Source organism: Oncorhynchus keta, chromosome 17 (assembly GCF_023373465.1).
Source record: "Oncorhynchus keta strain PuntledgeMale-10-30-2019 chromosome 17, Oket_V2, whole genome shotgun sequence".
Taxonomy (NCBI): Eukaryota; Metazoa; Chordata; class Actinopteri; order Salmoniformes; family Salmonidae; genus Oncorhynchus; species Oncorhynchus keta.
Window position 1 is genome coordinate 16,756,949 of NC_068437.1, and position 21,916 is coordinate 16,778,864.

Genomic DNA, 21,916 nt, shown 5'->3' on the forward strand with positions numbered 1-21,916 from the left:
ACGCCAAAGAGGGTTAGGGTTGAAGGGGGAGAGACGGGGTGCTCCACTGGACAGTCTCCTCTAATCGGGACCGGAATGTAAATGCTCGGAAACATACTCTCATAAAATGCCTGATCCTAGAAGACCATGTCTGTGTCCTTAATGGCAATATATTCCCTATCTATCTTTTGACCAGAGTCCTATGGTCCCACTAGATAGGGAATAGATTGCCATTTGGGACACAGCTATGGTCTTCTAGGATCAGGCATTAGCCTGGGTGGGGAGTGGAAAACCATTGGGAGAGAAAGGAACACATTTGATTGGCATGTTTTGTGCGGTGTCCCACTGTGTTGCCCTGTAAGGAGCAGATCAACTAAGCTCTCTGAGCGCACACAAACACACTGCCTAATTACATCCTGTGCCAATGACACTAACGCTTCCATACACCTTGACTAACCCCACATCAAAACCATCATGAAAATCCCACAATATATTTAAGTCATAACTCACAATAATTACTGATTACAGGGTCAAGATGGAGTTCAAGCCAAGGTTATCCCTACAGAGAGATCCATCAAACATGTGCACTGATACAGCCCAATGACTTGTTGGACATATGCATGTGGAGAGAGGAGGATTGTTGGTAGACGCGGGTTGTTGGGGCTTGGATGCCAGGGGGTTTCTTTGTTCTGTAGGGATCATATCCAAGGCATTATTCTGTTTTCTCGTGTGAGTGGAGGAGGAATGCTCGCTATGTGGGATGAGCACACTGAATAGTCTCCTCTGCACAAGGACAGTCTCAGGGCAGCTCAATATACACAAACACAGACAAATGCTCGCTCACACACAGGCATACAAAGGCAAAAGAAACGCAAACACCAATACAGATAGCTTATGAGTTTTGATAAATTGCAGAGACCTGATGATAGGGACACACTGACAGAGACAGAATGACAAGTTAGCAATTCATCATTAATAATCTACAGTATGTAAATTAAAAAACAGACTAGGGTAGTGAACTCAGAGACCCCAAGACAGAAAAACTAAAAGTGAGAAAGGATTGATTACATGAATAATCCTTGGCTGTCATACAGCAGTTTTAAGAGAGTGCCCTAACAGGGGTGTGCTTGCCCCCTACCTCTCCAGGGCCCTGGCCCATTCCACCTGTTGCTCCGGGAGAGGGATGGACTCACACACACACACTAACCCTGCTCTGGGACCCAGATCAAAAATACTCCCTCACACAGCCTGTCAGCACCACCATGACTAGACTCTACACAATTTATCCATCCACTACCAAACCAAACCCTGTGTGTGTGCTGATTGGTCATCACTGGCTACGCAAAGTGCACACAATATGCCAGGTAGCAGTGGTTGGATTTGGGGACTCAAAAACAGCATACCAAGTACACTACATCATAAACAAGGCGAAAATAAAAATTGTTTGAAAATGTGGACGTTAAAACGACATAAAACGTATGCCTGATAATTGAATTTTGCTTGGGCACAGACAACACAGTAAACCACATGTTGACTTAACAGGCATTCTGTAAATGTGTGGTATGTGGACATTTCACACATTATATTAACATGTAAGATCATGGGAACTACTTTCATGGGCATATAACACATTAATAATCATAGCCACATAATACACATGTAATTGTTTTAATTTCTCTCTTGATATAGTTATTGAAGATATAGCTCAAGTGCTAAATTAGTATTAATCGCTGTAGTCATTGTTAGTGGAAGTAATTCGGAGTAATAGTTATTATTAATAGTAGACTGGTATTTTTATTTGGCACAACACCAACAAAATTCACTCATGTCATGTCTATTATTTCGGAAACATTCTCAGATTTTCGGACAACTGACACTCAAATGAGGCAACTGAAATATATATTTTGTAAACATATCTATTAATTTTATAAACATATCTATTCATTTTATAATATCAGTAGCCCATCACCCAGAGGAGCGCTAACGTTGAACTGCGCGTCTATGACGTTATTAGTTTCCTTTAAAAAGTTCCGTCTGAAACGCAGGAAGTACCGTGCAAATGTAGAAATTGGACAAAAAAAAATTCAGAAATGTAAAGAATTTGTACCTCATACAGCGTTTAATAAACAATGTAACCGGCAGACGACTGTACTACGGCTACAGCTGACCAGTCTAACTCTGAAACAGAAAGTTTGGCAACAACTTGAGAGGCATTGGTTTATGAAAGAAAACAGATGTTCAACTAACAAAGCAAAGAGACAGAAAAAACATGTTGTAAACGTACCTGTTGAAAGTCAAGCCACAGACAACACCGCTGGGTCAAACAGGCAAGTGGAATTTCTGGGGTCAGATTTCTGTGAAGAAATATATTTAAATTTTGTCGCCCCTTTCCTGAGTCGTTTGAAGCGCGAAGAGGGCTGGAATGTCAGGAATTAGCTGTGGTAATGACATGAAGCCTGGAAGGGAGCGAAAAAGACGAGGGGAAATAGGGAGGCAGGACTGACCGGTCAACACGTAATGAGGGAGGGGGATTCGAGGTGACGGCGCACCGAAAAGGAAAAGAAAGCCAGCCTTGGTAAGGGGAAAAAGGAAATCACAAAGAAAAACAGGTCGGGGATAGTCATTGCCTCTTTACAGAGGAGAGGGACAAACACACAAAGGGACAACGCTATTGCGAAACCTTATTAGCCCTCTTCTAAGTATTTGTTGTGAAATAACCCTATAATGAAGATAAACAATATTTGTTTATAGGGCACTATTCAAGTAATACATTTGATAATATACATTCCTATTTATATTAGGTTAACTATAAATAGGCTAACTATACAATTTTTAAAAACTTGTAATGCGATTTGGCAACATATGTTGATATATTTCGTTCATAATGTTTTTTCGTTCGATATCAATGGTAATTTAGTTTTAGCAAACGAGGAAAATCGATTGTGCTATTCATCTTTAAGGAAACCATAATAAATTGAGCACTGGTAGAGTGGACTCTGAACAACTGGAGCGTCAGTACTGAATGAAATGGGTAATAGCGAGAGCCCTCCAGTGGATCATGTAGAAAATGACTTAAATTAAGGGCTCAATTGTACAATACTGTCCTTTTGTTTCGTGACATCAAGTCAATAACCCTCTATGAGTGAAAATGTGTGATTTAATAATCAGTTTATGACGTTATAATAGCAATCAGGCATGAATGAGGCCCACATCCTTGTATTTATTAATTAAAAATAACTTTAATTATTTCATAACATTTTCAAATCAGGTTTAAGGCAAAACTAGTGGTGTTTGACAATTACATATCAATTCATTTTAGGTCTCCTTTGCCTTCTCCAAGGTATGATTTTCTGATAATGTCCCTTACACCCATTCCAATCCATAGTTCACTCTGTCTCAGTGGTATAGTTCCTCAATAGTAACTCAGTGGTCTACGACCCCTCCTCCATACAGACTACATAAAGCCCATCACAAAACTACAGGATGTTATTTTGCTTTCATTTGAAGGAGGGAAAATGGAAGCAACAGTTGCTCTTAAAAAGTACACCATATAAATTAACTTAAGCCTCCTGTTAACATAGAAGTTGTACTCAATAGAAATATGTGTAATGTTTAAACGGTACGGTACAAAATGGAATGGTCTTTTGGCCCACCCAGCAACATCCTCAGTGGAGTCTTTCAGGTTTGTGGGTGGAGTCATTCTATCCCAACTCTAGGAATGGAAATGGACTGTGCTATACAGTACATCAATGTACACTATAAAGGCCAACAGCTTTACAGAAGTAAGCTCTCAGGGGCGACAGAGAGACACTCGCGGATGATAAGACCTCAAAGGAGAACAACGTTCCTTGATGGGTCTGTGTCTTTGGGGCTGCGACAATATGAATGTTTTTGGTCCGATTGCTAAACCCCAACACCCCCCAAAGTCATTCATGTTCAGTCCAAATATTGCAAGGAGTGTTCGGTCCTTGCCCAGTCTCCATAAGCTTGTGGACACACAATCCCCTTCTTCATGCTATCCACAGGGAGTTTGGGTCCTTAGACAAAGTGTTTTGTTCTCAACCTCTTTTGAACATGCTCCCTCTCATGGAGTCCCGTCCCGAGGCATCATTTCTTGGACAGGAATTTCATCTTATTTCCTGAAAATAAAAACAGGCAACAGAACCAGATCAAAATAACTTTGGCGTGAGTGACAACCTTTTCAAACATGGAGGAGGAATGTCGTTTCATGAATGCAACACCTGTTATTCAGAGTGACTTGGTATATGGTGTATGTAGGTACTTGAGTGGATAAGATGTATGAGAGAGGATTTGGGCCTTACCTAGACCCTTGAGGAACTTGTTGACCCCACGCTGTTCGCTCCCTGGGAGAGAGTCCAGGTAATCTTGTGACCTCACCTCAAACAAACCTGGACAGACAGGTAATTATGCAAAATTGTCATAATTATGCATTTCAGACAGGCATACAGACTCCAAAAGCAGACGTATCTTATGGGAGTGCTCACAACCAGGCACTAACAAGATTCAAACGCTCTACTACCCATCTCCACACCTCTTAGACCCTGCCTGCGTTGCTCCCTCTCTGCCACAAACCCAGCGAACATCTGGGTCTCCATGAAGACCTCCAGAAACCTCTTCAGACTCTTGGAAGTGACAGCCTTGCGGAAGGCCTCGCGCTGAAAGCAGGACGGGGTGGGCGAGGAGGGGGCTCCAGACTCGTCCTCTCGATCCCCCCCGCCCATGAAGAGAGGGTAGTGGCCCACCATCTCCACGAAGAAACGTACAAAGGTCTCCGACACCACCGTGCTGAGGGAGCTCGAGTCTGGAGAGAGACAGATTCAACATGGCGGTCATGAGTAGGCATTTGGTAATTAACATATATCAACAGTCACATAGACCTTCGTCAAGCCTGTATTAGTCACAACATTACTTTTCTGCGAGAGGTGTTAATATAGTGGCACTGACTCACCGGTGGGCATCTCACTGGCCAGTTCCTTCCTCTTGTCCAGAATGTGTTCCAGAGCAGCCTGCAACTTGTGAGGCAGAATGGAGTCCTCGTCATCCAGCTGGAGTGGAAAGACCGAGGTGTGAGTGGAAATGACGACCGTGTGCCATGAGCAGAGAGCTGTATCTACATCTATGGGTGTTGCCAATTATGTAAGAGACATACAGTATGTTCTTTGTCTGTTGCTATGGGTACCGTTGTTAGGGATGTATACCTGTCTGAGGAAGCGGCTGTTGCCGAGATCAACCACCAGGACCTGAGGAGAGAGCCGGATGTCATTTCCGCACAGTGTGGCAGCCTCAGCTCTTTCTCAGAGTAGACTCACAGAGATCATTGTTTATTGAGGAAAGCGATGAGGTTAGGGGTTCACACACACACAGTGGGCTGGGCTCAGGGGCCTGGTCTCACCTCCTCGATGGGCAGCTCTTTGAGGCTGGGCAGAGAGCTGGATAGCAGACCCACGATGAAGGGGGTGGGGGTACATACTATGTCCAGCATGGAAGGGGGCAGCACAGGGATGTAGGTGTGCTGCCAGGTAAACGGGTAGAGTAGAGCCACCATCGCATGGCAGCACTGAGACAGAGTACTGCAGAGAGAGGGGCGAGAGGGAGGGAGAGAATAGGATGTCAACTGACAGAATAGAACAAGTTGTTAACATTAATTCAAAACCTAACGGCAAAATATGACTGTAGTGGTAGCCTACACATAGCCACGTAATATAAGTCAGCATGCTTTGTACTGTATTCAATGCAGTTCTATATTCCACCACAAGGTGGTAGTAGCAGATTCTTCAGCTATTATCAAGACTTGCTTTAGAACATAAAACTGAACATTGCACTTTGTAAAGCATGGCTTTTTGAGAACTTGTTCATGAATCTTTAGGGGGCGTGATTTAACACTACAATATATATTGCGGGAGTGAATGAACTAACCCAGCGCTGTTAACTTAATGCCTCCAATGTGCGTGTCTGTTTCATTTAATTAAGTCAAAAACAAAAATCAGTGATTGTGAGGCCAAGTGTCCACTCATTTCAATGCAACAGTAGAACAATCTATTGTGGATTCACAAGCTTTTCCTGCTGGGTTTTCAGAAGCATTTAAATGATGCAGAGTTTACACAGGTAGCCCAATTCTGATCTTTTTCCACTAATTAGGCTTTTGACCAATCAGATCAACTAAAGATCAGAATTGAGCTGCCTGTGTTAACAGCACCTAAGTGACAGGGAAATGCACATCCAAGAAAGACCCTGGAAATGCTTTATAGTCTATCTCAAGGCACCCGTCAATAGCAGGTGAGTAGTGGATGCTAGTGCGCCAAATCGGTTGCACACGGCAGTCTTACCGCTTTCACTTCTACACCAACCCTGTATCTGGCTTCCATTACATATTTCCAGAGAGAAATGATTGTTCCCTAGACGACTGTATAACACAACAGCATTCCTTCCTTAACACTCTTTCTCTGTCTATTCCAGGAGCCGTCTGTCTGTCTGGTGTGTCTGTCACATCCTGTTCCCTCTCCTCTGCCTTTCACCTGATCTCACTGGTCTCAAGTCGGTTTACTCATACAGCATTTTTAAAAAAAGGTAGCTAGATAAGTACTCAGTTGTACTGATCCATAGCTGACATTATGTACTCAAAATACTTCGGTGGCTAAAAGCGTGAGGCTTAATTGAGGATGGGCAGGAGCGTGGGCAGGATGGGCCTGCAGCGTTTGTCCGTCGTTTAAACTGTTTTTGTTGCTTTGTCTATAGTAGTGTATTAGTGTTATGTTGCATCGGATTACTGATTAGGCTACGGTAGAGCGACATGATGTGCATACAGTGGATTATTCTCCTACTTTGATTCATTTTGCTGGTACCTGAAACAGCATGCGAACTTCTGAGAAAGTCGGTGGGCACCACACATCTGCTATAGCTCTTTTACAATGTAATACCGCACGTTCGGGAGAATGGATCAAAGGGGACATACCTGCAGAGATGGTGAGACAAAACAACCCGGTGAAGGAGGAAAGGGAGGTGTGCGGCAGAGGTTGAGGAGGAACAAAACAACTACCCTGCCTGCTCAGTATCTATATGAATACAGGGAGGCCTGTGTGATGGCCTCTGAAACTTGGCTGTCGGAGGCGGTGTCCGACTGAAGTCACCCCTGACGGATTCACCGTCACCTATATGGGCAGAGAAGCTAGTGGTAAGGAGCACGGAGGCGGAGTCTGTTCTGATAAATGATAGAAAACTACGATTGTCAAGGGAAAAAAATATGCACTCCTGATAGAGAGCTACTGTCATTGTCACTGCACCCCTTCTTCCTCCCCCGTAAATTCCACCCAGCTTTTTATAACAACTGTTTATATCTATCCAAGAGCAAACTGTCATTGCAGCAGCTTGAGCTTGATGCGATTTCCCCTGATGCACCCAATTCATCATGAGGGATTTCAATAGCTGCATTCTCAACACACCGAGTACTTTCACCCAGTATGTGACTTGTCTAACAAGGGGAAATCAGATCATTGATTTGTTTTACGGCTCGGTCGTGAAAATGTATTCATCCTTGGCCAGACCTCCAGTTGGTGGATCAGATCATAACACGTTTCTACGAGCAACTTATAGACAGTTAGTCAAAAGGGGGCAGGCGGTGGAAAAACAGAACACAGGTGTGGGACAACGACAGTAGTGATCAACTGCAGGGATGCTTTGACTGTATCTCATTTAGTGGATTTGAAGAATCATCTGCTGACCTGAACGAGTTGACTAACGTAATATCTGACTATATTGAATTGTGTTTATTTGGCGATCCCCCACAAAAAACATGTAAGATATTTCTTAGCGTGCCACGGGTGACCAAAGAATTGAAAGTCGTGCTTAGCAAGAAGAAACAAGTGTTTTCCTCCGGGAATCCACTCGAAGAGGTAGAGAGAGAGGTGAACGAAGAGATTAAAAAGGCAAGATGCCAGTACAAGGATAAGGTGCAACAGATAATGTTACAGGGAGACTCTGCCCGGTTGGGCAAACAACCCTTTCACAGCGAGGCAACGTATCAATCCCTGCCTGGATGAGAGGGTGTGCCCTCAACAGCCAATGAACTGAAGTTCTTAACTCGCTTTGCAACAGGGGGCGCCCTCGCTCCCCTGGCCTGTCTGGAGGAGGATGTCATGGCAACAGAGAGCGTGATTGTCATCGATGAGGAAGTCGTACAACGAGCATTCAAAAGCACTGGAGCACGAAAGAGCCAGGGGCCTGATAATGTGTCTTGAAACACTGTACCACTCAGCTGAGTGGCATCTTCTGCTCTCTTTCAGCAGTTCCTGGATACATTGGAAATTCCATCACTATGGAAAACATGTATTGTTGTACCTGTTCCAAAAACCTCCCATCCATCTGCATCAAATGATTACAGACCTGTCGCTCTTACCTCTCTTGATTAAATCTATTGAAAATATCATCAAGGCATACATAAACCACCACCAGACACCTTCTTGACCCCCTCCAATTTGCAGTACTATACATACTGTATACAGACAGCTGCCGGAGCCGGTTCCCAGGGTGCCACCTGATCAAATAGGCTGACGACACTGTCAGTCTTCTTGAAGGGGTTGAAACCGAATGATTTTACTGTCTGGTCGGAGTCATCCATGTAATATTAAATACATTAAAAACAAAAAGGACATGGTGATTGACCTTTGAAGGAACACTACCATGCACAGACCATCACTGATATAAGGTGAGCACATTGAAATAGTGGAGGAGTACAAATACCTTGGGCTAGTCATTGACAACAAGCTGTCCTGGGATCAGTGTACTGACGCTATTTTGAAGGCCAACAGACTATTTCCTATGGAAATTGCACTTTAATGTTGATCTAACCATCATGGTTCTCTTTTATAAATCATTGAGAGCATTCTGTCCTACTGCTTGACCTGCTGGATTGGGAATATCAAGGTGGCACAGAAAAATAGGTTGGGCAAGATAGTCAGGACTTGTGGAAAAATCATGGGTCAGCAACAGCAAGAACTGTCATCTCTCTCTACCTGGGCAGATCCCTCCAGAAGGTAAATATAATAGCGGTGGACACTTCCCATCCACTCCACCCTGAATTCCAGCTCCTTCCATCTGGCCACAGGTACAGACTACCGAAGGCTAAAAAAATATATATTTTTAAACAAAATAAAATGGGGCCAAGTACTCTTTTATTCCAAATGCAATTCTGCAACTTAAATTGTTGGACTAATTATATTTAGCACATGCACTATGAAACTGCACTTACCCTGCCTATTTGCTTGTATATATCTTTGCTATTTATTTTACATGTGATATGTTTTATGTCTGCTGCAAGATAAATAGCCTCTGAGGACATTAACGTTTTCTGAATCTGACACTGAGCAACACACATAGCCATTAGCCAGTCCATAAACAACCTCTAACCTTAGCCCCTAGTTACTAGACTAGGCCGAATAGAGGCTAGGGCTTGTTTTGGAAACGTGGCCACTTGGGCTAGGAATTTCTAGGGACCTCACATGATACGATATTATCATGATACTTAGGTGCCGATACAATACGTATGGAGGTTCTCACGATTCTATATGTATCGCGATTCAGTCCTGCAATTTTATTTCGATGTTCCAAACATATTGCTCTGTATAAGTCTGCAGTAGAGAGAAAAAAAGAGAACATGAGGAAATTCGTTTTGATCAGTCATGGGGGGGAATGCTGAAAAAACCTTGGAGAACAAGCTATAGGATGAAAAATAGCTGCGTTTTGCCGCAGGTACAGAAGACTAGCGCTAGCTAACGCTAACTAGCAACAACAAAAACACCTATGACAAATCGATACTTGGAGTCAAAGTAACTGTATAGATCCCCCATCGCCAGTGGCCAGAGCTCACAGTAGTGTCCCACCTGAGTTTGTCAGCGGTGAAGAGGACCCTGCGCTCCAGCAGCAGAGAGGCGAAGACTCTGAGGAGCAGACGCAGCGACAGAGAGGAGAACAGACACTCAAAGTCCACATGCTCCAGACGAGAGTCAGACGGACGACACAGCTCTATCACCTGAAAAAGATGGAGAACGAGAGAGAGGGGGAGAGAGCGAGAAAGAGATGTATTTACATAAACACACAGGCTACTAACGTCACAAAACACACTTGCATACAGCACAGTGTACAATCATTCAAAGTGTATAACGCACAAGATAAACACCTCAAATGAATTACGTTTTCAGTAAAGCCAAAGGCCACCTCCTATTGCCAGTGGTGGAATCAACTCTAGCCACCCCTACTCTGTAAAGTTATTCCCCCTCACCTCAGTGCCTGAGCCAGGCAGGAAGTTCTTCACAGTGATGGTTCTCCCTGGGGCGGGGAATGGAGCCTCCATGATGCCCCTCATGAAGGGCTGCACCAGGGCTGGAGAAATGGCCCTCCTCTTTTCTACCTCATCCAGAATCTAGGGGGAAGACGGCACACATTCACAATGGAGTAGGTCACTATACCCTAAAGCACATTAACTTGCGCAATTAAATATGGTATGGAAAGTACACTTAACAGTACACTAAACTGAAGCTTATGCACTACAACACATTTAAGTAATGCTAGGACACAGCCCTTAGCCGTGGTATATTGACCATATACCACAAACCCCAGAGGTGCCTTATTGCTATTATGAACTAGTTACCAATGTAATTAGAGTAGTAAAAATACATGTTGTGTCATACCCATGGTATATGGTCTGATATACCACAACTTTCAGCCAATCAGCATTCAGGGCTCGTACCACCCAATTTATAATATATTGTATACACTCAAATATACACAAGCAGCACGGGCAACTGCACACTCACATAACATACGTGCATGTAGGCTGACACACATAAATCAGTGGCTCATTACAGGGGAGCCTATGCCAATATTCCACTGTGGTAACCACATCAGCTGGGGTTCACATGTGTCTTTGTGTACTGTGGCCAGGGCTGCAGCTTGAAAAGCTGCGGTGGGAAAGTGACAAACAGGGTGGGGGAGGGGCTCTGTGGGTACATGAGGGCTCCAGTTCCTCTCACTGTGGGTGGCCATACTGAACTGAAGGCCGGGAGTTTGGCCTGAACATGTGCCCTGACCAGGAAAAACTCCAGGCAATATGTGTATAGTATAATGTACCTTAGAGAAGAGGTCGAAACAGCCCAGCCGGCTGACGATGCAGTAGACTTCTGGCAGCCTCCGGCTTTTACCACTGGGCTGTGGAGCCAGAGCAGGACAGTGCAGGGAATGATAGGGCCCTCCATTTTGAATTCATATCAACACAGGGATTTCCAATCACTATCATCACTCGGTGACACACATGGAAGTGGATGAGGTCAAAATAACAAAAGTAGCCATTTGAGTAGCTTACCAGTAAACGACGACAGTATCCAAACCGTCTACTCCCGTCCTCACCAGTCAGGACGAAGGAGAAAGTTTCACTGGAAAATAAGATAATTCACACAGGTTGGAAACTATTCATATGTAGGAGCAATAAAACTGTTAAGAAATTGAGTGAGTTGTGTGTTGAAAATAGAGCACTCAAACTCCTGTCTGTATTTCACAAAACAATCTCAGATTAGCCAGCCAACTTTGAAAAACGTACCTCTTATTTACTTATTTAGACATTTGAAAAAAATGAGTCACTGTCTGTGCACCATTTTAAACTAATCTTATCTTATCAACTTTAAGAACGTCTAGGATAGTTCGCTGCGTTGCCAACTCATTGATCCTGTTTTAAGGAAAAATCCAACCACCCTGGTCATTTCTTGATATCAGTAAAACCAATTACCCTCTACTTTGTTCTCCAGTCCTCCCCTCAGGGCAGACTTACTCTGCATAACCCACACAAAGACAGCTCCAGTCTGTTTGACAGGTGTGCATTGACCAACCCTGGCTCTCTGACAGGAACCGTGTCAGCCAGCTCAATGTCTCTGCCCTGCAGGTGTGTGTAATGGGGCTCTGATTGCATCCCAAATGGCACCTTGTTCGCTATATAGTGCACTATTTTTGACCAGAGCCCATTCAAACCTGGTCAAAAGTTGTGCACCAAATAGGGATAAGGATCCCATTTGGGATGCTGCCTCTGTCTACTTGAGCTAACATTCCAAAAGCCAGTACCCATAAAACATTTAGTAAAGGGTAATTATTACCTGTCTCCCACCAGAAACAGTCACTTTTGGAAACAAAGTAGTGCTTGTGAGATTGACCTGGTCTTGGTACTATTGGGCAATGTGTGTCAGGAAGAAGTGACAGGTTGTTTTATATTACCTAAAGCACTTTATTAACAGCTCACTAGCCTCCCATTCTTCATTTGTCAACACCTATGTGGGGTGGGGTGGGGGGGGTGCATGTGTGTGTGAGCAGCCTGACCTGGGGAAGTTGTCAACGGGGGTCCAGTCCTTAGCGTCAGGAAAACAGAACTGAGGAATGACCTTCAGTTGGTCTTCTGTTTCCCGCATGAACTTGAAGCTCCTCTCCAGCTGACAGAGAATAAACAGGTTAGTTTCAATGCTATGATCCCAGTCAAAAGTTGACGCCTACTCATTCAAGGGTTTCTTTATTTTTAACTGTTTTCTACATTGTAGACATCAAAACTATAAAATAACTATGTAACTACCAACTATAAAATAACACACACACAATCATGTAGTAACCCCAAGAAAGTGTTAAAATCAAAATATAATATTTGAGATTCTTCAGTAGCCACCCTTTGTCTTGACAGCTTTGCACCCGCTTGGCATTCTCTCAACCAGCTTCATGAGGTAGTCACTTGGAACGCGTCACAATTAACAGGTGTGCTTCGGTAAGTTGTTAATGTGTAGAATTTCGTTCCTTATTAATGCGTTTGAGCCAACCATTTGTGTGGTGACAAGGTAGCGGTGGTATATAGAAGAGAGCCTTATTGGTAAAAGACCAAGTCCATATTATGGCAAGAGAACAGCTCAAATAACCAAAGAGAAACAACAGTCCATCATTAATTTAAGACATGAAGGTCAGTCAATGCGGAAATCTAAGAACTTTTAAAGTTTTAGTGAAGTCGCAAAAACCAAGCGCTATGATGAAACTGTCTCATGAGGACCTGCACAGGAAAGGAAGACCCAGAGTTACCTCTGCTGCAAGGGATAAGTTCATTAGAGTTTACCAGCCTCAGAAATTGCAGTCCAAATAAACACTTTACAGAGTTCAAGTAACAGACACATCTCAACAGCCACTGTTCAGAGGAGACTGCATGAAATCAGGCCTTCATGGTCAAATTGCTGCAAAGAAACCACTAAAGAACACCAATAAGAAGCAATGGACATTAGACCGGTGGAAATTGAGATTTTTGGTTCCAACCGCCGTGTCTTTGTGAAACACAGAGTAGGTGAACGGATGATCTCTGATGTGTGGTTCCCACCGTGAAGCACGGAGGAGGAAGTGTGATGGGGCTTTGTGATACTGTCAGTGATTTATTTAGAACACTTAACCAGCATGGCTATCGCAGCATTTTGCACCATCCTATCTGGTTTGGGCTTAGTGGGACTATAATTTGCTTTTCAAAAGGACAATGACCCAACACACCTCCAGGCTGTGTAAGGGCTATTTGACCAAGAAGGAGAGTGATCGAGTGCTGCATCAGATGACCTGAACTCCACAATCGCCTGACCTCAACCCAATTGAGATGGTTTGGTGAGAGAATGTCAAGAGTGTGCAAAACTGTCATCAAGGCAAAGGGTGGCTACTACTGAATATAAAATATACACTGCTCAAAAAAATAAAGGGAACACTAAAATAACACATCCTAGATCTGAATGAATGAAATATTCTTATTAAATACTTTTTTCTTTACATAGTTGAATGTGCTGACAACAAAATCACACAAAAATTATCAATGGAAATCAAATTTATCAACCCATGGAGTTCTAGATTTGGAGTCACACAAAATTAAAGTGGAAAACCACACTACAGGCTGATCCAACTTTGACGTAATGTTCTTAAAACAAGTCAAAATGATGCTCAGTAGTGTGTGTGGCCTCCACGTGCCTGTATGACCTCCCTACAACGCCTGGGCATGCTCCTGATGAGGTGGTGGATGGTCTCCTGAGGGATCTCCTCCCAGACCTGGACGAAAGCATCCGCCAACTCCTGGACAGTCTGTGGTGCAACGTGGCGTTGGTGGATGGAGCGAGACATGATGTCCCAGATGTGCTCAATTGGATTCAGGTCTGGGGAACGGGCAGACCAGTCCATAGCATCAATGCCTTCCTCTTGCAGGAACTGCTGACACACTCCAGCCACATGAGGTCTAGCATTGTCTTGCATTAGGAGGAACCCAGGGCCAACCGCACCAGCATATGGTCTCACAAGGGGTCTGAGGATCTCATCTCGGTACCTAATGGCAGTCAGGCTACCTCTGGCGAGCACATGGAGGGCTGTGCGGCCCCCCAAAGAAATGCCACCCCACACCATGACTGACCCACCGGCAAACCGGTCATGCTGGAGGATGTTGCAGGCAGCAGAACGTTCTCCACGGCGTCTCCAGACTGTCACGTCTGTCACATGTGCTCAGTGTGAACCTGCTTTCATCTGTGAAGAGCACAGGGCGCCAGTGGTGAATTTGCCAATCTTGGTGTTCTCTGGCAAATGCCAAACGTCCTGCACGGTGTTGGGCTGTAAAGCACAACCCCCACCTGTGGACATCGGGCCCTCATACCACCCTCATGGAGTCTATTTCTGACCATTTGAGCAGACACATGCACATTTGTGGCCTGCTGGAGGTCATTTTGCAGGGCTCTGGCAGTGCTCCTCCTTGCACAAAGGCGGAGGTAGCGGTCCTGCTGCTGGGTTGTTGCCCTCCTACGGCCTCCTCCACGTCTCCTGATGTACTGGCCTGTCTCCTGGTAGCGCCTCCATGCTCTGGACACTACGCTGACAGACACAGCAAACCTTCTTGCCATCTTGCCACATCTCGCATTGATGCGCCATCCTGGATGAGCTGCACTACCTGAGCCACTTGTGTGGGTTGTAGACTCCGTCTCATGCTACCACTAGAAGTGAAGTTGGTCCCTCTCCTTGTTCGGGTGGCGTTCGGCGGTCGACATCACCGACCTTCTAGCCATCGCGATCCACTTTTCATTTTCCATTGGTTTTGTCGTCTTGTCTTCCATCACACATGGTTCCAATTACATCAATTACATGTGTATTTAACGCTCTGTTCCCCCCCATGTCCTTGGCCGTAATTGTTTGTTGTAGTGCTTGTGCACCGTATGCTGGTATTTACCGGGTTTTGTTTGACCCGTTTATTGTATTGTTCTGTTGACGGGGGATTATGGTTATTAAACACAACCGTTGGAAATCAGTTTCCGCTCTCCTGTGCCTGACTTCTCTGCCGCCAGTAGCATCGCATTACAGAATTTACGGACCAATACTATGGAGTCAGCAGGAGCAGATACCCCAGGTATAGGGGTGGAGGAGCGCGTCTGGGAGCACGCAGCAATACGCCAACATCTTGGCACCGCCATGGACCTCGTTGTCCAGGCAATGGACCGCTGGGAGAGACAGGGAGTTCTTCCAGTGCCTCCACCAGCATAACCGGGGTCTCCACTGAGCGCTAGATGGTTATTAAACAACCGTTGTAAATCAGTTTCCGCTCTCCTGTGCCTGATTTCTCTGCCGCCAGGAGCATCGCATTGTCAAACACTTTGGTTACTACATGATTCCATATGTGCTATTTCATAGTTGTTATGTCTTCACTGTTATTCTACAATGTAAAAATAGTAAAAAATAAAGAAAAACCTTGAATGAGTAGGTGTCTCCAAACTTGTCTGATATTACATCACACACACACACATTTTAAAAATGTTTTCACTTATAAGATAAACACATGAACACTCCAGTTGGTTGAGGACTAGCTGTCAGCTTGGACTACCTTGATGGGGAACTGCTGAGTGACCTCTGGTAGATAAGGAGCTCCAGCCTTGGTATTCTGAAGTGCCACCACTATGAAGTACTCAAACAGCTTCCTCTCCTGTAGGTCCATCGGGCCCCTTTCCAGGGTCCGGCACCGCCCCGTCTGCCTCAACATGGACTGCACCGATGACAGACGCTGGCTATGAGCTGACACATCATTAAAATACACTTAATCCAAAGGAATGGCAGATTTCATCCAATCATTCCTCCTCTAGAAAGAAGAGAGCACTATACATTTCAGTACACGCACACATGCTCACACATATAGTCTTGAGGATGTCCTCACCTTTCAATTTTTCCTCTGTGTCACTCTCGGACTCACTGTTGTCATCGGTCACTGCATCAAAGAGAAACAAAAGTAACAAAATAATGAGTGAATGTGACCACCACATTGTAAATAATGTGAAATAACATTTGAGGTAGAACATTTCCACATATGGCATAGTACTCATTCACAATAACAAACTCTTTCCACATTTGTGTTTGATTAAGCAACAACAAAATGTTCATCTGAAAAATGGGTCAAACGCAACTGACCCAAAAATGTAAACATGCCCATAAAGCTAAGTGGACACATATGGAGGAGTGTTGTTGCTTTTATGGAGATATGAGGCAGTGTTGTCCAAACTGTGTAGCGAAAGCAGCTGTGAAACTAACGGCTAGGGGGTTAGGGGAATAGTGGGATAGGGTCGTAAGGGGGTAGAGGTGTAGCAGTGTAGGGGTATGCCTTTAAGCAGCTTGAGCCCCTTCCCCTCGGTGTGTTCCTGGCAGGTCTCCCCTCACCTCTCCCTGAGCTGGACTCAGTAGACTGAGACACCCTCTTCATGCGTTTCTTCCCTCTCCTCAACTCGAAGATGCCGTTGATCTTCAGCACCATCTGTAGGGAGGAGAAGTAGCACAACAATAGAATCCATCGTAACTTCCCAGAACCACCCTCTCACTACATAGGTTAACCTGAGTGCCAGTCTATTTCTGCTTTATTAGACAGCTCTTTGGTCATTGCCTTGCCAAAAAAGGCAATTACGACAGTATTACTGGCAGAGGCATTAACAGACCGGCAGCAACCACACAGTACTATTCTGAGAGTTGTTGGACACAACACTTGTTGGGAGACATTATCTCTCCATGGAAATATATTGTCAAAATAAATCTTTAACTGTCCTGTCTAGGGACATTCTCTTAACTGTCTCTGTCCTGTCTAAGTTATTCCCAGACAACTGCATGAGGCAGGCCATGCCTTGGCACTAGACTGGGACAATTGAGAGCACCAGGCACCCCAAAGCAGTAGACTGTGCCTGTAAATCACTGAGGATGGGGGAGGTTAGGCGTCTGGTAGGCCCCCCATTTACCTTGGGGATCTTTCTGCGCCTGCGGTTGTAGGGGTCTCCTGAGAGACTGGGAGTGTCGTCAGGGCTGCTGGGGGTGGAGGGGGGGCTGATGCGGGAGGGCGAGGAGATGCCGGTGTCCCGGTTGGTCTTACGCAGGTCCAGGAGCTTGAAGCTGCGGCGTTCTGAGTTCTGCCTGAAGAAACCTGGCTTTGAGGACAGCTGGAGGGAGACAGAATAGAGGAAGAGGAGGAAGAGCGGGAGGCCGAGATGTGTATTAATGTGTTGTTTTTTCCTCCTGAAATTGTATAGTGGACATCTGATCACTACAAGCAGTTGATTACTATGGTCACATTCACTAGAAGCACAATGCACATTACTAGCAGGGACAATACAGTCTACATTATGCACCTTGGCCGGTGTGTCGGGGACAAGGGATGAGGGAGAGGAGATGGGTAAAGAGCGCTTGTTTCCAGGGCAACTTCTCTTCAACTCTATATCTTCGTAAGGATTCTCCTTTGACGGAGGGTCTGCAAAGGAAACAGACCACCACAAAAACTCAGCAACATGCTATCGAACCACGATTTTAATGTCCTACGTTTCTAATTGGACGGCAATCTACCCAAACGAGTGCTCTAATTCATTGCCAGTATATTTTGGTTGCATTTCCAATATTTTTGCTCCAGATGTGTGTATGTACAGACCTGCCAGCAGCAGTGCTTGCAACCAAGATCATATTTCACCAAGATAAACTGCCATCTCTAGCACAGATGCAGTTAGTTTACACTACAGCACCAGTAACTCCAACCATTGCTGTGAGCGCAGATAAGAGAGAGAGAGGCAGGGACAATGAGGCCCATTTTCCAGAGCAGAGGCCGGTCTCTTCTCCCTCATCGATCCATCTACCAGATGGACCCGTTGGAGGGGGACGTCAGACCGGGACAGACAGTTCTTCCCCCTCCTCAGAAAAACAAGGGATCAGCTAGAATACTGGTTTTCACATTTCACTGGCAAACATCTATATCATTATAGGCCTACTACTGTCTGTGGTAGAGATTTCTCGAGTGATGGTTGTTGCTTTGTCTATTTGAAAGAGCAAGCGCAAGTTGGTTGTGTTTAGCTTTTCGGGGGGTTAATGGTGGAGACACTCATACCCAGTTCTAACAGTCTGCTGTCCCGCCTTTGCCTCCCTCTCTGTAGCTCCAACTCCAACTCTTCCTCCCATAGGCACTTAAAGCTGCTCCTACAGTGAGCCATGAGTTACTTGACCCATGGGGGGGCCGGGGGTTCGGTAGACCATGTCTTAGAAATCACTCTAGGTACACCACTTAGACACTAAGAAAATACAGACTAAGTATAGGCAGCACCCAAATGCAATAAAATACACCATTTGATTGTTATGGTTGAGCTCTAAAGCACGGACCTGAATATACCCTAGATGTAACGACCAATACTCAGTGTGTGAGCGAAGAAAACTATACAAATCATGGAGAATGTTGCCAAAAATGCACCAGGGGACTAAGCCACAAATATGTGCCCCCCCCCCCCACACACACACAAATGTTAAGACCGCACAAAACTCCATTACACCAACATGATATTAAACAGGCTGGAGGTGGGGTTCGTTCAACACAGTAGACAGAATGTAGAAACGTAGGTAAGAGAACCACATTGTTACAAAGAACAATACCGAAGCAGCATGCCTCTTAATTAAAAAGCACAAAAGAAAACCTTAGTAACACATGGGTTGTGTTCAGTAACAAAACAGCTTTGTTTTCCACTGAGTTATGCTACAGTGTAACCTACTGAACATGCCCCTGAACTCTGTGGCATTGTGTTGCCCCTGAGCAGAAAGGCCCATGACACGAGTCAACCCTTAAACACTTCCACTATCCAGTGTTAGGAACGTACAGTATAAGAACATACTCTGTATATGTGGTTCATGCAGAAATTCTGATGTTGCAAACAAACCAACACAGCTCCAACCAACTGAGCCATCAAGCCCATGTTAGAAACATATACGTAGTATATTATTATTATTATTATTATTATTATTTATTACGTAGGACCAGGAAGAAGGTGTGTTACCTAGGATATCCTCGTAGACGTTTTCCTCTGATAAAGTACGTGGGAGGCCCAGTCGGGACTGAGCGTACCAGTCCACCCTGCTGCTCTCTGACGACTGCAGCAGATCCTCAAACTCATAGGACTTCCTGTAGGACAGACACATGGGAGAAACACATTGGTAGTGGAAGTAGTGGATTTAAGTTAAGGAACACAAATAATCTGACTTGACAGTATTGGCTGGTGGTGAAGATTCAAGATGAACTGTTTGCATATGCTCCCTCTCTACCTCTGGGACCGAGGTAAAGGAAGCAAAGAAAGGCATTTCAGTCTAGAACTACCTATCTCCATAGCCCTCCAGATGGTAAAGGTGTGTAGGCAGACTGACAGATACTCCTCTTGGCCAGCTCTGAATGCCCATCTCTGTGTGTGCACCACTGCTGCCAAACAGTCTGGCCCAGTGGGAAACAGACAGTATCTCTTCCAGTAGGACTATTGTTCTGTAAAACCCACAGAAGACTGCCATTTTGGACAGCCTCACCCGATTCCATATATAGCGCACTATTTTTTTTACCAGTGCCCCAGTTGGGCACACTCTCCCAGCTAGCACATTTGTTTCTTTGGAAGTTGTGGAAACATGTATTTGGTTTGGTTGTATTTGGTTATGGCTTCGTTCTGGGAACGAAGCCATAAGTTTCCTGTCCAGTAAAACTTAAGTTTTTTTTTAAACGTTCTGAGAACACTTGTTCTGGGAATGTACATTTTTAGGTTGCAGGGAGGTTCGGAGAAGATTTTACCATGGTTCCCTGAAAGTTTTCCTGGGAGGTTAAGGTTCTGAGAACAGGAATAATAGGATATTTGAAGGTAATAAAATAAATGTTCTGAGAACAGCTGCTAAATGTTGTAATTGTTTAGAAAGAAATTAAAAGGAGTATGCATGTTGAAGGGTGTGTGTCTACAAACAGACCAAACTCCTCTTCTTTGGTTGACGCCAAAAAAATAAACATGCGGTGTGCACAAACTATCCATCGTCGGATTTCTTTTGATTTTCAGAAAGTGTTTTACTCAATTATTTTGACCAATGGTGAGCTCACCTGTGATGCGACAAATTGCTATTAGCTAATTAATATTATGGTTTCTGTCAGCAGAGAGTTGGATAAATATGACCGTTTGTGTGATGTCACTCTTTCCTCAGTTAGCGCTAGGATTAATGTAGCCTACATTTTCAGGTTTTGATGATTGTGTTATTCACAGAAGTATCGACAGCATGGCTGGACATTGCATCCAAAAAATAAACTGGTCAAATTCAGGGGATAACTTTGTTAGGACTGTGTTTGTGTCAAATGTTTGAAAAAATAAAAATAAAGTGTGGGGACAGCTCAAACGCTGACTGTTGCTTCAATCGAAACTGGACATTCTAAATCACACCGGTTTGAGCGTATGCTGCAGGGACCACTGTAGAATGATCACACCGGTTTGAGCATACGCTGCAGGGACCACTGTAGAATGATCACACCGGTTTGAGCGTACGCTGCAGGGACCACTGTAGAATGATCACACCGGTTTGAGCGTACGCTGCAGGGACCACTGTAGAATGATCACACCGGTTTGAGCGTACGCTGCAGGGACCACTGTAGAATGATCACACCGGTTTGAGCGTACGCTACAGGGACCACTGTAGAATGATCACACCGGTTTGAGCGTACGCTGCAGGGACCACTGTAGAATGATCACACCGGTTTGAGCGTACGCTGCAGGGACCACTGTAGAATGATCACACCGGTTTGAGCTGCAGGGACCACTGTAGAATGATCACACCGGTTTGAGCGTACGCTGCAGCGACCACTGTAGAATGATCACACCGGTTTGAGCGTACGCTGCAGGGACCACTGTAGAATGATCACACCGGTTTGAGCGTACGCTGCAGGGACCACTGTAGAATGATCACACCGGTTTGAGCGTACGCTGCAGGGACCACTGTAGAATGATCACACCGGTTTGAGCGTACGCTGCAGGGACCACTGTAGAATGATCACACCCGTATGTTGGCGTGTGTCAAAGGGATAAGTGCTAGCTGGACTGAAACTTGGGCCAACTTCACAAAGAGTTTGGAAACACAGACCTCAGCTGTGTGAAACTTCCATATTTGGTATATGGAACGTTACACAGCCAGACTAAGTCTTACGAGAATGGAGTCTACTAAAGAAATCAACAATAGAAACATGCAAACGCTTGAGTCCAGACAGGGGGTTTCTTTAATTCTATACTTGAAAACACGTACTGTGCTTTTAGAAGCCTTAGATGAAAGTCGTCTCTTTATAGCCTCACACTTCATCGGTGACAATGAAAAGTAAATCAATGCCACGTAAGGGCTATAAAAATGACTCCACCATAAGCCCTTGATATTCCAAGGACCAATCAACCACAAAAACACAGTGCAACATGTTATTGTTTCCTGCCAGGAGTCTCTTGGCAAGGTTCATGTTCCATGTGTACATTCCACAGCTTCAACCAATAACCTCACCCTCTAGAATGCTATGATTAGCAGAATGACATCGCCCCTTCTGATTCAGTGCAGATGTGCAGAATGAGAC

The 21,916-nt window shown here is 44.7% G+C and overlaps 1 protein-coding gene across 1 annotated transcript in view; it reads right to left on the reverse strand.

Annotated features, from left to right (window-relative positions):
• Positions 1-3,140: 3,140 nt before the first annotated feature.
• LOC118396528 (DENN domain-containing protein 2A-like) overlaps positions 3,141-21,916 on the reverse strand; it is a 40,876-nt gene continuing 22,100 nt past the window's right edge. The window contains exons 4-20 of the mRNA XM_035790783.2: positions 19,347-19,471; positions 17,670-17,788; positions 17,283-17,480; positions 16,717-16,810; positions 16,220-16,270; positions 15,893-16,080; positions 12,355-12,464; positions 11,354-11,423; positions 11,122-11,199; positions 10,274-10,414; positions 9,876-10,024; positions 5,393-5,570; positions 5,199-5,240; positions 4,949-5,045; positions 4,532-4,801; positions 4,302-4,388; positions 3,141-4,118 (exon numbers count right to left, since the gene is read on the reverse strand). Coding sequence (XP_035646676.2) covers positions 4,087-4,118; positions 4,302-4,388; positions 4,532-4,801; positions 4,949-5,045; positions 5,199-5,240; positions 5,393-5,570; positions 9,876-10,024; positions 10,274-10,414; positions 11,122-11,199; positions 11,354-11,423; positions 12,355-12,464; positions 15,893-16,080; positions 16,220-16,270; positions 16,717-16,810; positions 17,283-17,480; positions 17,670-17,788; positions 19,347-19,471 — 2,029 coding nt within the window. The 3' untranslated portion in view covers positions 3,141-4,086. The remainder of the gene's footprint in view (positions 4,119-4,301; positions 4,389-4,531; positions 4,802-4,948; positions 5,046-5,198; positions 5,241-5,392; positions 5,571-9,875; positions 10,025-10,273; positions 10,415-11,121; positions 11,200-11,353; positions 11,424-12,354; positions 12,465-15,892; positions 16,081-16,219; positions 16,271-16,716; positions 16,811-17,282; positions 17,481-17,669; positions 17,789-19,346; positions 19,472-21,916) is intronic.